The 21,221-nt window shown below is 38.9% G+C and overlaps 1 protein-coding gene across 3 annotated transcripts in view; it reads left to right on the plus strand.

Moving 5' to 3' along the window:
- Positions 1-1,270: 1,270 nt before the first annotated feature.
- The window catches only part of LOC122812148 (GEM interacting protein), a 1,774,188-nt gene continuing 1,754,237 nt past the window's right edge, over positions 1,271-21,221 (plus strand). Inside the window, exon 1 of one of the 3 annotated variants that reach the window (XM_044084459.1) lies at positions 1,271-2,308. In XM_044084459.1, the coding sequence (XP_043940394.1) occupies positions 2,158-2,308 (151 nt within the window). In that variant the 5' untranslated portion in view covers positions 1,271-2,157. The remainder of the gene's footprint in view (positions 2,309-21,221) is intronic. The other 2 variants (XM_044084456.1, XM_044084457.1) reach the window with 2 other exon arrangements.

Here is a 21,221-nt window from a genome sequence, read left to right on the forward strand (position 1 = left end):
GTTGTTAACCAGAATGGAACCCTGATCCATATAGACCCACTTTAAAGTCAGTCTGGAAGCAATGTCTGATAAAGTAATTTACTCAGCATCTTATACTAAGCAACCTGAGGGTGTGGGAATCAAATCCACAACTAATGCAAACATATTAGCCATGCTCTTAAACCTCTGCACCAAACTGCCAGACTTTAAGCATTGCTGTCCAGAATGACATTACAAATCGTGCTTGCATATGAAGAATGTTAGAGAACAACTGACACAGCAATTTTTTTCAAAGATGCAGCCAGAGGACCCACCAAATGTGAATGACTAAACAGGGTACTGGTTGGAATTACAGTTTTCTACTCTGTAACTGTAAAGCAAAGCACAGTAGTGACAGCATTCCAGGCAACTATCGGATAGACTTAGAACATTATTTTTTTGGAAGTGCAGTTGACTGTGTTACTATTTCCGTAGCCCAATAAATTAGGTGAAAAATACCCCCCCCCCTCACACACACACACACACACACACACACACACACACACACACACACACACACACACACACACACACACACACACAAACACACAGAGTAATTAGGACACACATTAGTTAGAGTGGGAGGCTGCTTTGGCAGACTTGTTTTCTATTTGTTTCTTTTAAAGGGTGTGTTCATTCTTTCATGGTCTTCACTTTGTTTATAAATATGATGCTCAGATCACTTGTGAAAGAATCATGTGAGCTGACATTTTATGAATTATTGACATATTTAAAAGGCAAACAGCAAGTAACATACAGTAAACCATTCACTAAAGTATCTGTAATCTAATCAAGAGACTATTTATTTGGTCAAAGCTACAGAATACTGACAATGTCAGATGACAGCACTGCTTTCAAAATATAAGATGCGCACTGTTAAAGTTCAAGTAACTTGTACAATTTTCACTTCTCTTTTTACTATAATCAATGTCTGTTATGGTATGCATTTTAGCTGGGAGGAAGTCAGAGTTAGAGGAAGGTATTTCTTCAGTTATTTGGATCTTTTTTGCATACTGTAATAAAACAACAATCAGCTACTGTAACATCAGGCTCAGGAAGTTCAGTTTGTTTGTCTGAAAAACCAGGCAAGCAATACATACAGGGCATATTAAAAAGCCTATTAATAGGAGTTTAAATAATAGAAAATGTAAAAGGAGTTTGCTGAAACTGGATATTATGCAAGGCTTGCAACTGTTTTGAATATGAATATGCAAGTAGTTCCTCCTGCAGTTAGTTCATCTGCTTACCGCATATTGGAATGTTCTAAGGAATGTAGCAATACGAGTTCTGAACGTTTCACAATTTCAAGTGAATCAGTTAAGAGAAGTGTGCTTTCTTCTCACAGACGACTTTGGATAGTGCAGCTTTTATCTGTCTGTTTACTACCTTATAGGATTAATCCACACTGAAGGCAACTCATCAGAAAGCTTACACACACATTTGAAAACACGTTCAAGATAAACAGTGAACTCGGACAATGCTTTTCCAACTTCAATGATCATATTAAAATGACAAGCAGCTGAAGAGATTGTAGAACAAACTGCAACAAAATAAAACAGCCTGATTTTCTTGACAAGTACACTAGAAAATAATCCTTGAAGAAAAGTCGCAATGAGTATAAAGTCATTTTTTTAAATGCGAGGCAAAGTCTGCCTTGAGAAGGTGTGTAGGTGAAATGGGAGTGCAGTCTGCCTGGGTTGTTTATTGATGGGCTGGATTATTTGAAGTAGGCAAAGTCTGCATCTTTTTGAATGGAGGATTGAGTCAGGAAATTCACAGAGCTGAGGTTTTCTGAGATAAACAGGTGATATTACATTTTGGAACCTGACTTACATCATTTTAGTTATTTATTGTTGCAGATGTTTGAAGAAAACATTCAATCTTTAACAATGCCTTCGGCTCAAATGTAAATGTAACTCTTTGCTACATAAAAGGAATGCAAATCTCAGCTGCACCATAGTTTGCTAAAACTCTCTGATCCAGGAAAATGTGTTTCTGATTTACATTGTGATCAAGCAAAAGATCATCAAAAGGCTGTTATGAACTTCAAACATTAATTAGTGAGGTCTTATTCAGAGAAGTACAATCTGTATCAGTAAAGCTGAAACTTGTAACTGCTAAAGGGTCATGTGACTGATCATGGGTGAGTTTGAACAGGTAGCTGGTAAAGTGCTTGGCAGGCGAAATGACCGCTTACAGAGAGACCCTGAGGAACTTCTACACTTTACAACATGTCTACGAGCTGTTGCTAAGTGCCTGACAGCTCTCAGACACCTTGTGCATAAGGCAGGTAAGGAGCACTGTATGTTTTCATGTGTGTATTTTTTGTTAAAGCTGTTTTACAGAATTCACCTGAAGGTAATATGAAGCCTTCCATGACAGCACACTCCTCTTAAAAGAACTTTACAAACATCTAGGGTAAATATTTATTAGGTTTTCATTTTCAGATGCAAAGAATCATCTACGCATTATTTAATTGTTGTCAGACTATCCATCCTAGAAACCACAAGTGAGCAACCAAAGAATTTTTCACTTAGATCCAAACAGAGATGTCCTACCTGTTCAGCTTGATTGTGCAAACCACTGCAAGAGATGAAACTGGTTATTATATGTTATTATATTATCCAGCACGTATGTTTATTTATTTACACTTTGTTGACTAGATTAGTCCCACTAGGCCAATGACCTTTTCTGGTGGAGACCTGAGGTGGTTTTCATATTGGGAAGGGGAAATTTGGCCAGGAAACCAGGGAAGTTCCCCTAATTCTGATAAGTGCTGTGGGATCTTTTACATCCACCTGAGCAACCGGCAACTTTGGCACATGGGGACTCAGTTTAATGTCTTACCCAAAGGATGGGACATTCAAGAGTGCCAACTCCCCATCATATGCTGCACTGTAGTTAAAATTCAGTATGAGGAAATTAATTGAGCTATTGGACGTGGGAATCAAACCCACAGCCTTCTATCCAAAAAGAAGCAGTTTACATGTTGAGCTACTTCTGATATGGCACTAAGTGGTTTGGTTTACCAATCTTTTACTTTGCTATTTCCTGGGGCAGATCATGGCTTTTAAATGCATTTGATGAGAAAGGGATGCAATGAGTCAGACTTAAAGGCAAAATCTAACTTATGCCAGTTCTGTCTTTCCCACTTTCACTGATACACAGCATATTGTCAAAGTAAAGCAGTACTTAGACTAAAAATTCCTCTTTTTAGCAACACTTTCTCATTAGATAACCAGAGATCGGTGAGTGTACACATGATACTGAGTTGCTGAACACATTTTAATTTAGGTGTTAAAACATTTGTATTGTCCATAAGGAGCACTGGCCATAGTTTTCAAAACACCAGGCACTTCTGAAGATGTAGGGGAAAAGGGCAAACAGGTCCTGCTTTTAGTCATTTTTTTGCACAGTTGCACTATTACTTCACATGGTACAAAGTTATTGAAGACGTCTATAATTGGTGGCAGATTACAACCCTTTTCCTAAGTGAAATCCTGAAAAAATAATATGGGTGGTGGAGGTGTAAGCATTTATATCTTTGGAAAATGTGAAACATACAGAATGAGGCCTAATTTTTATGGTGTTTGATACCTTATCTACTGGATCAGACAAAGTAGAAGGAGTCTGTCTGGAAAGATGACATAAGAGACTCTCCAGAAAAAAAAAAAGACTTAAGAACTGACCAGGGTTCCTGTCACTGTTCTGTTTATGTTTAACATCCTAGGTCTATGATAATCTTTACACTAACACCATTGTGGAGTGAACCCCATTAATTAGAGAGCAGATTTAAAAATGTCTTTAGAAATTAGAAAGTGGACTAGTGCCTAGCAAAGTGAAACCCACTTACAAATGTTGTTGGGTCCAGGTATGCTAGTTTAACCCTAATGACCCTACAAATATCCATTTTGCCAATGATTTTAAGATTTGGCCAAAAGCTATTTGCTTTTTAACACTCCATCTGATTTTAAGATGCTTCAGAGAAAAGTAATAACAGACCCTGGTATTCCCTAATGCCTACAGTATGTGTACACTAAGTGTGTACTGTTCTGATTGAACAGACAACACAAGCATAACTCACCTTCTTTTTCCTAATTTTAGTTTTCCTACTGATTTTCTTGCAGCTTTAAATTCTGAGGGGGATTCATAAAGGTTACCACAAAGTGTACACTACATGCACACTTACTATAATCTTTTTGAGTGACTTGAAAGCACAAAAAATGTGGTAGGGATGTTCTTGAATACAGATAGTGTACATTTAAATAATGTGTGCTTACTAAAATAATAAGGAATGCTGAGAGAACAAGGTTTTGTTTTTAATCGCAATTCACATTTTATAATTTAAATGAAATCAACAGTTTTATCAGAAAAGTGAAACAGAAAAGTACTCTTTCAGATAAATATACTTGTCACCCGATGATGATGATGATAGAGTAATGTTTCCCTTCTGTTTTCTGTTGCACTGTCTAGTACATGATAAAGATTTCGTAACGGAGCTTCTAGCCTGAGGCAAGTGTCACAGTGACAAAAAGTACATTTACAAATGCAGCTGTTTGTTAGCAACATATTTATGTGGGTAGCAAGGAGTAAACACTCAATAATGGCATTGTTATGCTGATGTCTGGAATCAGTTTTCTCAGGTATTTGTACATACTAAAAATAAAAGAAAATATAGCTAACAACAAAAAAGTTACACGAATAATGCCACAGAACTTTGGTACTTGGGTTTCATTTCTTAGAGCCAAATAGTGTGACATAGCTGTAGTACTTGGAATTAATTTCTTAGACCTCTTAGTTTTCAGTGGCTATAAGTATGAGAAGTCAGTCATTACCTGATGGAAGTCAATGAACAGCAGTTGTGTGCACTTACCATAAATGTAGATGCGTGAGTGTATTCACTGTTGCAGTCATCACCTGTGGGTTATCCCTGCTGTGGTAGCCCTCGGCCGGCCCGAATACCAGAGTCAATGTTTTTCTGCATCAGCTGCTGTCACCTGTAGTCTGACATCAGGTCATTAGCACTATAAAGCAAGGCAGCTGATGCCATTACATCAGTTTTTCTTGCCCTAACCCATCAGAAGCCCAACAAAATATGGTAAAGTGGTCCTGGTGGCTTTAGCCGCCGTGAGAAGCTTATGTCCCCTAAGGAAAGAGGATATAAGGGGAGAGGAGGGAGGGAAACCAGGACTGGAACAGTGAATACACTCGAACATCTACATTTATGGTAAGTGTACACAACTGTACTATGTTCTTCGTGTTTCATTGTTGCAGTCATCACATGTGGGAGGATTCCCAAAGCTAAGGAGAGTGGTGGAAGGATTAGTTAGAGACCTAGGCATGGGTCAGCATGCCCTGCAGAACTGCAGAGGCAAACCCTGCCCTAGCCTTAGAGAAAAGAGGTAGGTGGTAAAGGTATGGATAGAGGTCCAGGTGGCAACTTTCAATATGTGCCTGGTGGGAACTCCTCTGAGGAATGCTGTGGAAGTGGAGGCTGCCCTAGTGGAATTGGTAGGAATAGACTTAGGGGGGAAGTTTCCCATGTAGTCTGTAGCAGAAATGGATACAGTGTGATATCCATTTGGAAATGGCTTGCTTGGAAATGGGCTTCCCCTCTGCCCCTGGGGCAAAGCTGAGAAGAAGCTGGTCTGTTTTTCTGAAGGGTTTAGTACAGTCCATGTAGTATCTGAGCTGTCTGTGCACATCTAGTGAGTGCAGAATTCTTCACCCCTTGTTTTGAGGGTTAGGAAATAAGGTGGGTAGATGTATGGCCTTGTTGAGGGTCACATCATATACCACCTTGGGCATAAAAGAGGGGTTAGTCCTCAAGGAGACCCTGTCTGCATGAAAAAAGATGAAGGACTCAATGGCCATGCATGCCTGAGGTTCTGAAACCCTTCTGGCTGAGGTAATAGCTAGTAGGAAAGCAGTCTTCCAGGAGAGGTATCTCAATTCTGCTGAAGTTGCAGGTTCGAATGTTGGTAAGGTTAGTTTTTCTAAAACATAATTCAGGTCCCAGGCTGGTGTGGGTGGCCTTCTGGGAGGTCTGATATTAGAAGCCCCTCTGAGGAATTGTTTAATCAAAGGATGTGAGAAGAGGGGTGGTCTGTATGGAAATGTGCTGAAATGGCTGAGGCATGGATTTTAATAGAAGAGAAGGAAAGGCCACTATTGAGTAACTCGGCTAGGTAGTCCAGGATAAGAGGGATGGACGGTTGTGAGGTACTGCCCCCTCTGGACTGGCTTCAGGAGCAGAATCTTTTACATTTCCCTGTGTAAGATTTTCTGGTGCTGGGCCTTCTGGCCTCTGTGATAATGTCTAGGACCCGTTTGCTTAACAAGGACTCCTTGTTAGCTTTTAAGGTATAAGCCATGCCAAGAGATTGAGAGCCTGTAAGTCTAGGTGCAGTATCTTCCCTCTCCCCGGGACAAGAGGTCTGAGATCAGGGGAAGCTGTTTGGGAGGCTGTAAGGTCAGGCTGTGCAGTAAGGGGTATCAATGCTGTCTGGGCCAATCTGGAGCAATGAGGATGGCCTTTGGTCTCTCCTCCATTAGCTTGATCAGTACCTTGGGAATAAGAGGCAGAAGATGAAATGCATACATAAAGAGGGAGTTCCAGGGGAAGGTCAAGGCATCCATCTTCCATGCTAGGTGGTGATACTCCCTGGTACAGAATTTTTTCAGCTGGTAGTTCAGGTGCGAAGCAAAGAGATCCACCTCCGGAGTTCCCCACTCCTGAATGACTTGCAAAAAGATTTTTCTGTGGAGCTGCCATTTGTGGGGGTCCAGTAAGTTTCTGCTTAGGTGGTCTGTCAGGGTGTTGTTGATCCCTGGTAGGTATGGGGCAATTAGGTGTAATATCATGGAGGAGGCTGTCAGCCAGAGGTTCTTGGTTAGCCTGTACAGACGGTAAGATTGGTTCCCTCCCTCGTTGTTGATATACCACATTACTGCGATTTAGTCTGTTTTGATAAGGCGAACCCCTGGCCTTAGATGGGGTTTGAAGGATGTCAGAGCCTTTTGTACTGCCACCATTTCCTTCTGATTGATGTGTAAGGGAAGGTGTTGGGTATCCCAAAGACCTTGGATGCACCTGCCTGCTAGGTGAGCGCCCCAAGCAATGTCTGAGGCGTCGGTGGTGATGGTCTGCCTGGTAGGACGGAGGATGAAGGGGAGACCCTTGTTCTTGGCACAGGACACTGCCCACCAGTGAAACTTGGCCATTATTCAGGTGATCAGGAGGAGAGAGGTCTCTAGAGGCTGAGAGTGCTGACACCAAAGGTTCTTTAGATACCACTGAAGTTTCCTCATGTGAAGCCTGGCCAGAGGAATTAGAAGGATGCAAGATGCCATGCACACCAAGGCTTGCAGGAACTCCCTTGCAGTGAGATGGCTTCTGGAAGCCAGCTAGGTAATGTAGAGAGGCAGTAAGCTCTGCTTTTCTGGAGATAGGAAGGCCATTTGCGATGCTGTGTCCACCAGTGCTCCCAAGAAAATGATCTTCCTGGAGGGTGTTTGCTTCATTGTCTTCTTGTTGATGGTGAACCCTAGGGAAGTTAGGGGGTTTTGATGAAGAGAAGGTCCTGGATCAGCTTTTCTTTGCACTCTGCCTGAATGAGGCAGTTGTACAGGTAAGGGTAAATCTGTATATTTCTCTGTCTGCAAAAAGCTATGGCCAGGGCTAAGCATTTGGTGAATAGTCTGGAAGCAGTAGATAAACCAAAGGATAGTGCAGAGAACTGAAAGTGTTGTGAGCCTGCTCTGAAGTGCAGGAATTTCCTGCAGGATTTTTATGGGGATGTGGAGATAGGCATCTTTTATTTCTAGGGTAACTAACCAGGCATTTTTTGTCAATATAGGCAGCAGCTGCTGCAAAGTTAGCATTTTGAATTTGGGGACAACCAGGGAGGTGTTCAGAGTGGATAGTTCCAGGATGGGGTGCAAAGTGCCCTCTTTGTTGGGAATAAGAAATAGTCTGGAATAAAAGCCTTTGCTTGTTTGGTCTGAGGGGACAGGTTCTACTGCCCCCTAGGATATGAGAACATGGACCTGTTTCAATGCCTCTGCCCACTGATTTGGAGGTAAGTCTGGGTACCCTCCTGGAACTGGGAGTTCGTTTGAAAGAGAATTTGTATCCCTGAAAAATTATCTTTAAGACCCATTGGCCCTTTGTTACAGAAAGCCAATTTTCTTTGCAGAGCGAGAGCCTTCCTCCTAGCTTTTGGTGAGTGAAAGGTGGGCAGAGGGGGGAGAGGGAGTCATTGAGAGTGTTTGCCATAGAAGAATGGCTTAAAACTCCCTGCTTTTGGGGTGGAAGTGGTCCACTATTTGATTCTCTGCTGCCCTTGGGATATGGGCCTGGGTGGTCTGTCCCTGCGAGGCTTACCTTGGCCCTGTTTGCTAGACGCAGGGAAGGACCAGTGCTTAGAGTGAAAGTTCCTGCTGAACCTGGGAGGTTGAACCTGAAAGAATTATTTTACTGTTTGCATAGATTTTGCTTTTTCTTCCATCTTTTTAAGCACGTCTTCTGCTTTTCCTCCAAATAAGTGGTCCTTATCCAGGGGTGCATCAATTAATTTAGACTTGACATGATCATGGAGAGGTTGTTTCCTTCCACCATACATGTCTCCTAATGACAGATCCTGTCACTGCTGCCCTGCTTGAGGCTTCTAGGGCATCATATCCACAGTGCAATGAGTGTTTGGCCACTTGACAAGTAGAGTGCAGTAAATCTGCTAACTCTTTCGAACTGGCACAGTCAGGAAAAGTTTAAATATTTTGTTTTAATAGTTCCAAAGTGTGTTGTTGATATTTTAACATATGGAACTGACAGTTGAGTGCTCTGATAGCTAAGGTTGCAGAGGTGTAAACGTTTTTACCCCATCTGTCCAGAGCTCTGGAATCCTTGTCAGAAGGAATTGGATTTTAGGCAGAACTAGTCTTAGCTCCTTTAGGTCCCTGTGTAATGCCGTCTGGGTCTGCAGCAAGATTTCTGTATAGGTATTTGTGAAAATCCGGTACTCTGTAATACCTGTTAGGTTTACTGGGAGCAGGAAGGAGGGCATCAGAGGCTAAGCTGGATTCATGGAAAACATCATCCACCACTTTTAAAATAGGGGGGATGGCCAGGGGTCTGTGCTTGGGCAGGTCAAGAAACTCTCTTAGTCTTTTCTTAGACTGGGGGAAATCCTGAGATTCCCATTGGAAATGTTCCCTGAGGGTGTGAAGTGTTTACCCAAAGGAAAGGTCTTCGGGTGGGGATGCAGAAGGAATGGATTCCTCTACATCTGAATCCTCATAAGCAGTCAGAAGTTGTTGTTCCTCTTCAAAATCTGAATAATCAGATTCCTCGGAATCTTGTTCTGTCATACTTTCAGGAGAAGGGAGTCTTTTCCTTTTAGAAGTTGTGGCCTGACTACCCCTGATAAGGGAGATGACATCCTCCGCCATTTTAAGCATTTGTGCCTGGGGGTGGTGGAGCAATAGCAAGATGGTGGCTAGAGACAGTTTTTCTAGGAGTGGCCTGACTTCTAGACCTAAGAATATCCATTGGATTGAGAGAAACGGTAGTTGGATGAGAAGATGTTGTTTTTTGTCTAGATTTGGTAGTGCGAGAGGCCTCCTCAGAAGCTGGTGCCTGTGTCACAGCTCTGGACCCAACTGAGGCAGAGACAACCAAAGGCACGGAAGACGACGAAGATTTCTGCAGCATACTAGGCTCTGAAAGGGTCTCGGTAGAGGACTGCATAGATATTGAATCGGGCATCAGGGGCTGCAGAAGCGCCTCACTGAATTCCAGAGAACTGATGACCTGCTTAGCGGTAGAGTCGTCAGAAGGCTTAGCCTTGTGTGGTCTGTCTCTATCTTTATCTCTGCATTTTTTTGGAATGTCCACAGATTGTTGGCTGATGGATGCCATTTTGGAATGCAAAGACAGAAGATGAAAATACCTGTTTACAATAAGAACTATATGACGAATGGTTCTCGCGTTAAACAGGGCAAAGAACTGGCCATGGGGGACGTCGTGGTCTGTGCCTAAACAAGTGACGCAGTGTGAATGGAAGTCTTGTTGTGGGATCTGCTTCCCACAGGCAAGACACAATTGTTAACTTTTTCCGACATTGGTTAGTGCAAGAAAAAAGGATCCCCAATGAGGTACTTAGCTTTAGACATTTTCAGCTGTAATTCAAACTCTGGTAGCGACTGACCAGCACACTTGCGAACTGCTTCTGCTATGTGCTCCACGGCAAGAAAGACTGATGTAATGGCGTTGGCTGCCTTGCTTTATAGCACTGACAACCTAATGTCAGACTACAGGCGACAGCAGCCAACACAGAAAAACATTGACTCTGGTATTTGGGCCGGCCGAGGGCTACCACAGCAGGGATAACCCACAGGTGATGACTGCAACTGTGAAACATGAAGAACATCCACAGTTAGTTCTCTCTGCCAGTGGTTTCCAGTGACTCAGGCTCATATCTGGGAATGCATGATACCATTCAGTGGCTGAACTAACAAAAAAATATCATCTGAAACAGAATCAGAGGATTAAGTAAACAGAACAGGTTTCTCTTGAGCAAAGAGGCCGATGGAAGCTAGCTGATCAATTGACTGGTGTGCCTTACTAACAATAATGAGCTTTTGGGTAACTGAAACTTGCTCAATATAAGTAAAAATAGTTAGTTTGAGGCAAAATGAGGGACATTTTGTGGAATCAGGTCAGCTGATCTCTCTGATAACAAATTAAATAACAAAGAATATTAAACCTAATAGCTGTTAACAAGCTGCTTTCTGTAGTCCAGGGGTTGAGTTCCATAGCCTCTGTTTACCTATTCTCTTACTCTGGGTATATCACTTTACTTGACAGTGCTCAGTACTCTTTTGCAGAGTTTGAAAAAGGTCCATGTGAATCAGTGTTTCACTCTGGGTAACAAATATGAAAAAAAACAGAAACAAACAAATAAATAAATACGCAAATGAACTGTATCATTATGAGAAGCCTTTGAATCACATCAAGGCAGCCAGTGCTACACAGAGCAACTTACCCCACAGCACAAGCTGCAAATGCTGTCAGATGTCATACACATCAGACCCTGGCTTTGTGGTGGAGATCATCTGACTTAAGTTCAACTAGCTGTTTTAGAGCTAAAGCTGACAGGTGATGAAGAATGGGAGTGAGCAGTCAATGCCTTTTCCCTGTGCCTGGGGTGGGGATGGGAGACTGGTGGTTCTAGTCAATGGCTGAATATGCCATTTCACTGTATGTGGGGTGGGGATGGGAGACTGGTGGTTCTAGTCAATGGCTGAATTTGCTAGCACATGTGGAGGCTTGCTGCTGCCAATAGTGCAGTATAAATCAGGACATGCACTTGTTCTTGTGAGTCAGTAATGGCAGCACTTGGAACATTGTAGTTGAGAGCACGAACATGCAGGTGGATTTTATAATAAGCCCTTGATGCGATATGAGTGTCCAAGCCAGCCACCTAGGGGATGGGGTTAAAACCAGAGCGAAAACAACTCCCTCCTTATCTGTGTCTAAATGATACAGCTGAAGAGTGAGTGGGGATGCCAAGTAGTTCCCCAATCTTTGGACAGTTAAGGTCTGGTCCTAAAAGACACACAGCCACAGTCTTAGAAGGTTGAAGCCAGATTATCAGCTGTTGAGATATTTAATTCTCCCTTCTTCTGAGACAGGCCCTGATGGAAGAATAAAGGGCAGGAGCACTGAGTCTTGAGGAAGCACTAATTGGCACACAGAAGCAACGTTTATTTAGGACAATGTACATAAAACACCGAACTAGCTCCTCGGCTTTCACCTTCAAGGTTCAAAAGTTTCCTAAAGCAAAGAAACACAACTTTATATATAAAAATTCTCAATCACTTTACCAATTAACCACTTAATTAATTAATTAATCAATCTAAACATGAAACCAACGTCATTTAAAGATGCAAGAACTTCAATTCATATCCAAGTGAATGCACAATAATTAAATAAATAAATATAATAATATAATATATACTAATATATATATATATATATATATATATATATATATATATATATATATATATATAAATACATTTATAAATACATTCACACAAACACAAAATATAAGCATCCACAAATATTCATGAATAAACAATTCTTACATAGAGACTCATTCCCACTTTCAAGACAAAACATTAAGTTCTATAACTAACTTAAGCCAAATACTTCATAAGGAGCTTATTACTGAGCCCCCTAGGATATAAAGTGTCATAAGCAAATATAAAGCAAGCTTCCTTCTGTAATAATATAACCAAATGATTCAGATATAACTCAGAGCCTTTTAATACATACATTATAAAAAATTTTAACAAATCAGAATTATTATTATGATGCTCTAAAAATGTGATGCTGCTGGACTTGTAGGGGAATTATTTTTAACATCTTTATGCATTCTCAGATTCTTCCATGGCTGCCTGGGTAATGAGTTTTTCTAGCTGGTGCTCTCCTCCTGTTGGCAATATTTTGGAGTGAGACATACTGGGGGAATTGAGAGTGCTTACAGCTCATAGGAGTGGGTATTGATGACTGGCAGACATGGAAGAAAAAAGCATTTTAAAAATGCATGTGGAACACATACCTGTGGCATGATTAACAGTAAGAACAGCAATTCCAGTGCAGACCCACAACCTAAACAGACAATACTCACAAGCCTAAATACTGCTATGGAAATAAAACATTTTGTTGAAAACATGCGCTATTATATATCCACTCATACTACGGCAGAGCCATGAAAAAACATGAGCTTCAGAATGTCTCTCTTAAATGCTGAACTAGGACTAGAACCTTCCTTGCAGCACAGAAAAACTAGCTATAAGATGGAACTTGTCTACACAGCACTACTCAATATTCTTGACAAGTGCTTCTGAACAGTTGCTTGTTGGAGTGATTTGATTAAGCTACTAGACCCACCAGCCATTTTCATAGCTGTTCGCTGCAAATGTTGCCTGGTTTGTGAAGAGTCATGCATGACTAACTGGTGTCATGTAGCTGGTGTTTTACTTTTGTTTTCCAGTACAACAATATCCAAAATCATTCATGCTACTTAGCTGGCAATGAAAAACAGCAAACAAATCTGCTGTAGGCCACACTGCAGTAGAGCACAAAACCGTGCTTACCTTTGCAAGATGGGTGTGAGCAGTTGCATCACTACATTCTGACAAGACAGTTTCTACTCATATAAGAAACTGGTTTAGTTACAAATAGTAAGTTACACACAAAACAATGCACACGTTTATCAGCCATAAGACATGATTGCTGTTACTGTTCAGGTTTTGCTATAGTACCAGAAAGTCAGGAAATATTCACACTGCAGTTCTGTACACTATAAAAAGAGAAATGCAATACAATTTAGTGACCATACTGATGTTATCCTTTATATGACAGACGTGCAGTACTGTTTTATCCAAATGCATTATGTCCCAAGCATCCCATAAACCTTATTACTGGTGCTATGTCCAAACCATCAGAAATGAAGTCAGTGATATTCATTTAGCAACGATTTCCTTAGCATTGCCACTGTGGACTAAACATTCATAAATAAATAGTCTGCAACAAGGTTTTATAGCTCAGATGTTCAGAAATAAGCCAAAGGATCTGTGTAGTCCAACTATATGCATTTAACAGTACTATCTTTACAACTACAATTCATTCATTCTTAGATTATTTGTTTAACCCAGTTCAAGGTTGTAGAAAAGTTGCAGCCTGTGCCAGCAAAAGGCAGAGAAGATAATTCTGAATAGGATGCTAGCCTATTGTACAATATGCATGTGTATACACACACACACACACACACACACACACACACACACACACACACACACACACACACACACACACACACACACACACACACACACACACAGCAACTCACTCTCCCATGTAAACATATGGCCAGCTTGAAGGATCATCATTTCACTATGGCATGTCTTTGGGATGTAATAGGAAACAAGATAACCTGATAAAACATGCAAATACAGGGAGGAGATGCAAACTCCACAAAAGAGACACCCCAGCCAAGAAATGAATTAGAGAACACTGCACTACTATGCAAATGTAGGGTATACAATATTCAAAACAAACTTCCAAATTGTCTTTACAGTGCAGGCATTTAGCAAACCTTATAAATACAATCATTTTGAATGAGTCATGTCAGATAGCTTGACTTATCCATCTGGTACCTCCTGGAGTAGTGGTTGTATGGTTGGATTAAACATTCTGATATTCTAAGGTTAGAGATATAAAATCTTTTACTTCTGTTGGATAAATACTGTGGTGCTTGCTTATTTATTTATTTGTTCATTCTTTTGGTTGATTGCATCTCTTGAATGGAAAGGTCCAACTAAACAAAGCTCATTTTCAGTGTAGTTCCAGAGAGAAAAGCTCCTAAACAAAACAAAACTGACAGAAGTACAGAAAGAAAAATATCATGTGTGCTGTGTTAGAACAAGGATAGAGTAAAACAATGTATAACAAAATACAATATGTCCATGAAGAAGAGTGTCAAAATGGCAGCAGCACATTTAGTACACAAAGCACACAAAGTTACATCAGAGGACAGTTTAATGCCATCATTATTGTTCAACATTATAACAAACAAGCAATTAGCAGGGTATATATATATATATATATATATATATATATATATATATATATATATAGATATAGTCTATATTTCTATATTAAATCATCGAACGCTTAGAAACGTGAACGATGATTTATCGACCTCATGTAAGCAAAAGCTTACAAACTCGAATGCTTAGAACAGCGATTTTTTTTTCCAAGGGAAAAAAATCGCTGTTCCAGAAAAAAAAAAAAGAACACCTAAAACATTACATAAAGTGGGGAGGCTTTGCCCCCCACACCCCCCTACTTAAATATACCAACTCCGAGATCGCACTACAGTGATGAAAATGGCAAAGTAACGGACGCTGCAAAGCAATTTCTTTCTCAGGGAAAGAATTCACTTATATGCCACTTCATCATTTTGCCTTTTCGTCTTTTCAAGTTCTGTCATCTAATAGGAACCCTATATATATATATATATATATATATATATATATATATATATATATATATATATATATATATGTATGTATGCATATATACACGTATATATGTGTGTGTGTGTGTGTGTGTGTGTGTGCCTGTGCACACTGCATAAAAGTATTGGGAAAGGTGATAATTTCAGTAATGTTCCAGTAATTCTACAGCTGCAAATAATTTCCTACTTGCAAAAGACCATCATGTGCTAAAATGATTAACCTAGCTAATAAGAAAACAAATGTTTAACAGATGTCTGTCTGGAAAAAGGTGGTAAACTGCTCAGTGTTTATTCATGTTTTCCCCATAGTTTATTAATGTAAAATGGATATATAGTACTGCCAAAACAATTGCTGGATTCCTGGGATAGTTATGACATCACAGATGAGGACGTGAGGTTATACTAAGGGCTATGACAGTCAAGGATACTGGATACTATACAATGAAAGGCAGCTAAAAGAGTAAAGTCATTTGTGGCTTGATTTTATATAGGGAAATGAGAACTATTTAAGTCCTATCTGTTCTAGGTTGTGACATGTAGAAAAGCAGTGTGTTAGGAAAGGTGACCTGCAACAAATCTGGTGATATAACTATATTGTCATTTTAAGTTGCTGTAAGTTGTAACTAATGGATTGTTGGGAAAATGAGGAACAATTAGCAGTGAAGAGTAAGGTACATAGCAGTAATGGGCAGAAAAGTATTCAGTGATAAGAAAGTCCTCACTCTATAGAGTCATCTTAACCTTTGATTAGTTTTGGTGGCAACAGTGTTAACATATTTGTCAAACTGAAATTAAAAGTCTTTTCCAGGGTTAAACCTAATAGCTTTGTGATAGTGACTTATTTGCCACTGGGAGTGAGAATGAGTTAATGTGGGGACTAGCTTTGTTGGGTTTATAGTTATTTATTTTGAAGAGCATGGCTTTTGTTTTACTTGCATTTCTTTTATGCACTTCATCTTTCCCCACCCAACCCTGATAACCTTCGGCCTTTCTTCTCACCCTCATTTCTTGTCTAAGTTCAATGAGATCTTCATTGCAGTGATACAGAATGTATTCCTTTACTGGGTGGTCTTTTACCTTCTTGGAGGAACACCCTGCAGAATCCCAGATTTTAGGAGCAGGGATCAAGGACTCATTGGAGAGAAATGCATATGGCTCAGGAGCCTTTATGCTGTGGTGGGTGATCATTTTACTATATAAGATGGAGAAATATAGAATACTATCAGGTGTCCATAGCATACATCTCTGCCCTCAGCACTGGATGTCCAGTCACTCTCCCTCCTTCCTAAGCTACCACAATATCATGTATGACCCTTAGTCTCCTACAGAGGTCAAATGAGGTCAAATGAGCAATGGGCACACCCACATCCTCTTCCAGGATTAGGAGAGACAATAAGGAAGTGGTTCATCCTATCCCCCTAGCCAGCCATTGTGGTAGCCCAAACTTTTTCCAAAACCCAGGTGACTAGAAGCAGAGATAGATACCCTGCCTCATCACTGTAAGTCTGACTTAGTTTTAGTAGCTTTGATTAATGCAAAGATGACTGTTAGTTATTTCTGAAGTCTATTATACGTTTGCTGCAGTTCAGATTGTACTAGTACAAGACTCAACTGTTTGCAACATGGCTGAATCATCAACTTGTTTAACCAGATTAGACCAGTTTGAAAACCAGGAGTAACAGACAGACAAAAAGAAAAAGTAAAAAGAAAAGCCATTTAAGATATCTGGTAACTAGCAAACTGCCTGCAGGAGTAATGGAGAGCCCATACAGAGGTTGAAGATGAAGGCGAATTTTTTGATGAAGCGAATTGCATGTTTTTTTTTTCCCCAAAATGTTTTTATTCATTTTGTAACACAATAACTTGACAGTATAGTAACAAAAAAAAACAAACTATATACAATGTCCATAGCAACTAAAAAAGCAATATACATATGAGAACACTTAATATTTCTCCAACAGATTAGACAATTTTGTCAAAGCAATTATATGATGGGTTGTGTTGTTAGTCCTTGCTTTTATAGTAGCAATCTCATTCTTACAACTGTATTTCACAAGATGAATAAACTCAACTTTAAAGACAGGAATAGATTGGGATTTCCAGTTTTAGTACCAATTTTCCTTGCTATAAAGAGGATGTTTGTTTTGTAGGAATGACTTCAGGAACAAGAACATTGAAAAGAATAAGGAAGTCAGAAATTATACAGTTGTCATTCCATAGAGCTTTACAAAGATATTTAAAATCTAACCAAAACGGGGAATTATTTTGCAATTAACAACCATATATCCAGTCAGCATCAAGGTGTCCACATCTCCAACATTACATTTCATCTTTCTTGTACATTATTGCTAGTCTATATGGAGTGAAAAAACATCTATGTAAAAATTTCCATGGGTATACATGCCAGAACAGGGAGGATGTGGATTCCTTCACCGACTGTAAACAAAGTTTTTTTTATCTTTTTCTGAGAATACTTGTCTATTAATTTCACTTGAATAATTCCAAAAAGAAACATCTGTTTTGCTAAAATCATTTCTGAGAATTCTATAAATAACAGATATGTATGAAGTGTTCTTGGGTGAGCTATTAATAATAGTTGAGATAAAATCCAAGATTTTTAAGTTACTCTTATTGTATGCCTCTAATGAGGGTACAAGCTTTGTATGTATAAAATCCTTGCAAGTATGGATGTCCAGCCAATTGCAATTTTGCAAACTATATATGCTGATCAAATAGTCTGCAGAGCTTATTTTATTAGCTGAGAGAAATTGATTCCAATATAATAGGTCACCCTTCTTAAATTCTAACATTTTCTGAGTATCAAAAGATATCAAATGTTCATTTGTGTAAGCAATAGGAAATGTAATTATTAATAAATTCTTAAGTAATTGATTAGAAAACATAAGCTTTTTAAACTGCAGCAATATTTGGTTTATAAGAGGTGTGAGAACAAGTTTTGACCTTTTACTTTGAATGTATATTTTTTAAAATTCATATAAACATGTTTGTATGAATTTGAGTATATGGTTCAAGCAATGTCCTATTACTATTTAGAAGTAAGGTTTCATGTACTGATTTCCAATATGATGTATAAGAAATAGTATTCCAAAGCAGCACTATGGTAATAAATGTGGAGTTTAAATAAAAAACAATATAGGAAACCCTATACCTCCTTCATCCCAGCTTGTGGTGTGCCAGAGAAGAGAAATTAATGTTTTTTTTTTTTTTTTTTTTTTTGGGATACCAAAGGAAGTCAAGTAATAAGTTATTACTTTTCTGTTTAATTTTGACAGGTGGGTGAATTATTAGAGCTTGGCCAATGAATAAGATTTTAGGTAACAGTATCATTTTGATTAAAGTTAGTCTGTCTTCAAAAGTAAAGAAGAGTCTGTTCCATCTGTCTATTAGACTAATAATTGAGTTTATAAGTTGTTGATAATTTTGATGTGAGCAATTATTTTCTAATTCAATTCAATAATGATACCTAGATATTTAATATGTGTGCCCTCCCAGATTATGTTTCTTTTTGATCTAAGTTTCATAGTAACATTTTTATTCACTAGAAGTGCCTGAGTTTTATGATTGAATTTTAGACCAGAGATGTTTGCAAAGAAGTCTAGATTATGTAATAGGTGATCTACTGAATTTTCAACATTGTTAGAAGTTACTAGTAGGTCATCAGCAAACAGCTGTATCTTAGGGGATAATTTGTCTGACACTTCATATCCTTTAACACTGTCATTATTTTTAACATATTTTATAAGCGGCTCAATAGCCAGGGCAAAGAGTAATGGGGAGAGGGGGCACCCCTGTTTAGTACCTCTTAATATGTCAAATGGGCTAGATAGATGAGATCCAATCTTTACATAGGCTATGGGCTTTTCATATATTTTTTTAACTAATCCTATAAAGTTTGGGGAGAAATTGTATTTTTGCAGAGCTTTAAACTGATATGGTCAACTTAGGGAGTCGAAAGCTTTATCTATATCAAGGCTTAAAATGGAAAGCTCATTTTTTTCTTGTTTGCTGAGTTTATTAAGGACAGCAATTTAATTACATTGTCTTGTACCTTTCTGTTTTTGATAAACCTGCTTTGGTCTTCATGAATTAATATTGAAAGAATATTGTTTAATCTGTCTGCTAAGATAGACATGAATATCTTGTAGCCATTGTTAAGCAAAAAGATTGGCCTATATGATGTGCAAAGGTTGGGCTCTTTACTTGGTTTTAAGATGGGAGATATGATAGAAAATGTCCATGAGGGAGAGATTTTTGCTGCAGTTTTAACTTCTTGGAATGCATTGAGTAAGATTTTTCAAGATGCTATCAGGTAAGAGTTTGTAAAATTCCAGAATTAGACCATCCAGCCCTGGTGCCTTTTTTGTCTTAAGATTTTTTATTTGTTCCTTTAATTCTTTAAAGGAAAATAATTTATCTATGTTATTAATATGGTGTTTGGATAGTTTCTTTTGAATATTATTAGCAAGAAAGGTGTATATACTTTTATCACTTGTAGATGAGTTATTATTATTAATATTCTTGTAATGATTTTTAAAACATAACATTTTTTTAGATCTGTAATTTTGATAGTCTGATTATTTCTAGTGTATACTATTTTCTTTTATATGACTTTTCTCATTTAAATATTTAGATTTAATTGCAGTCCTGTGCATACTCTTGGGATTAATTGAATAGGATTGTAATCTGATTTTTTCCAGACTTATTGATATTTTATGCTGCATGATATCCTGATATTCCTTGTTCAGTTTACATATGTCAGCTAATGCAGGTTTGTCATTTGATGTAAGTTTTAGTTTTAGTTCATCAATTTCTTTTTGTATGTTTACCAGTTTTTTATCCCACTCTTTCCTTTTATTTATATACCAACTTTTGACTTTACCATGTAAGACTACCGTTAAAGTGTCCCATAGGATGATATCTGAAACCTCTCCATTATTATTGGCATCTAGGTAAACCTTTATTTAATCTAGAAGCCATTCTTTAAATCCTTGTACTGTTACTAGATAAGCAGATAATCTTCGGCAGAAGTTTAAGGGGTCAGTATTAAGTGTTGCGTGGTGCATCCTTTTGAAATCCAAATGATCCACCATCTTTATGCAAGTTAAAGCTGAACTCTAATGTGCAGTGCAGTGTCTCCCTATTGGTAGGCTTGGAACCATGCAAATATTCACGATGAAGCTTCAAAAAGGTATTGTAGCAACTGATTGCATGCTTTTTTTCTAGGACCTTGGAAAGGTAGGGATAGGAAAGCAGTTTTATAGTAACTGCTTAGAAAAATAGATGAACCAGTTTTGTGAAGAAGAACAGAGTCCCTTTTCCAGGGGTGGCTCGTGGCATCGGACTGCCGGTCTGCAGCCCCCCTCAACTAAAAAGAATAAAGTGTCAAGAACTTTAAGAAATGTTTTAAAAAAAAAAATTACCTAATACCTTATTTTTTTTAATAAACAAACTTCCGAGTACGCGACTCGGAAGTATGCGCATGCGCAGTGCGCACTTTAACTGCCTCGGGCTGCGGCGGTTTTAAACATCTTTTTTTTTTTTTTTGTTTTGATTGCAGCCTGTAGGGGTAATGAAGGCATCATTGTGATGCCCAGAAGTCTATGCGGTTCCAAACCACATAGAATAAGAAGGGGCTCGGACTGCAACGTCCGCAGGCATGTCATGACGTGCTTGCTAAGTTGCTGGGCTAAATGCTGCTGATTGGTTGTCGCTCTATTCCCGGGCTTTATGTGCTGGGAAAAGAGCGACAATCAAACAGTAAGTCAGTTATGGATTGATTCGTGACTGAGTCAGTCACATGGGAAGGATTTACCGAACCTGGATTTATTTATCATTTTAATTTGCCATTGGATTTTTATTTATTTATTTATTTTTTTGGGTGGCCTATATTTTGTCAGAAGAACAGAGAACTGAAGAAAGAAGTAGTAGAAGAAAGAAGAAAGAAGTTAGAAGAAGAAGAACAGAGTGAAGGTGCAGAAGTATACCAGGTAAGTAGGAGGTGATTATAGCCACTCGGGCCAGTCATTCAGAGGGAGGTGGGTGAATGAGAGGCACTGACCATCTTCAGATAGTCATCCTGGCAAAGGCAAAAGT

The sequence above is a fragment of the Protopterus annectens genome, chromosome 9.part0, assembly GCF_019279795.1.
Source record: "Protopterus annectens isolate FY-2018-M chromosome 9.part0, PAN1.0, whole genome shotgun sequence".
Lineage (NCBI taxonomy): Eukaryota > Metazoa > Chordata > Ceratodontiformes > Protopteridae > Protopterus > Protopterus annectens.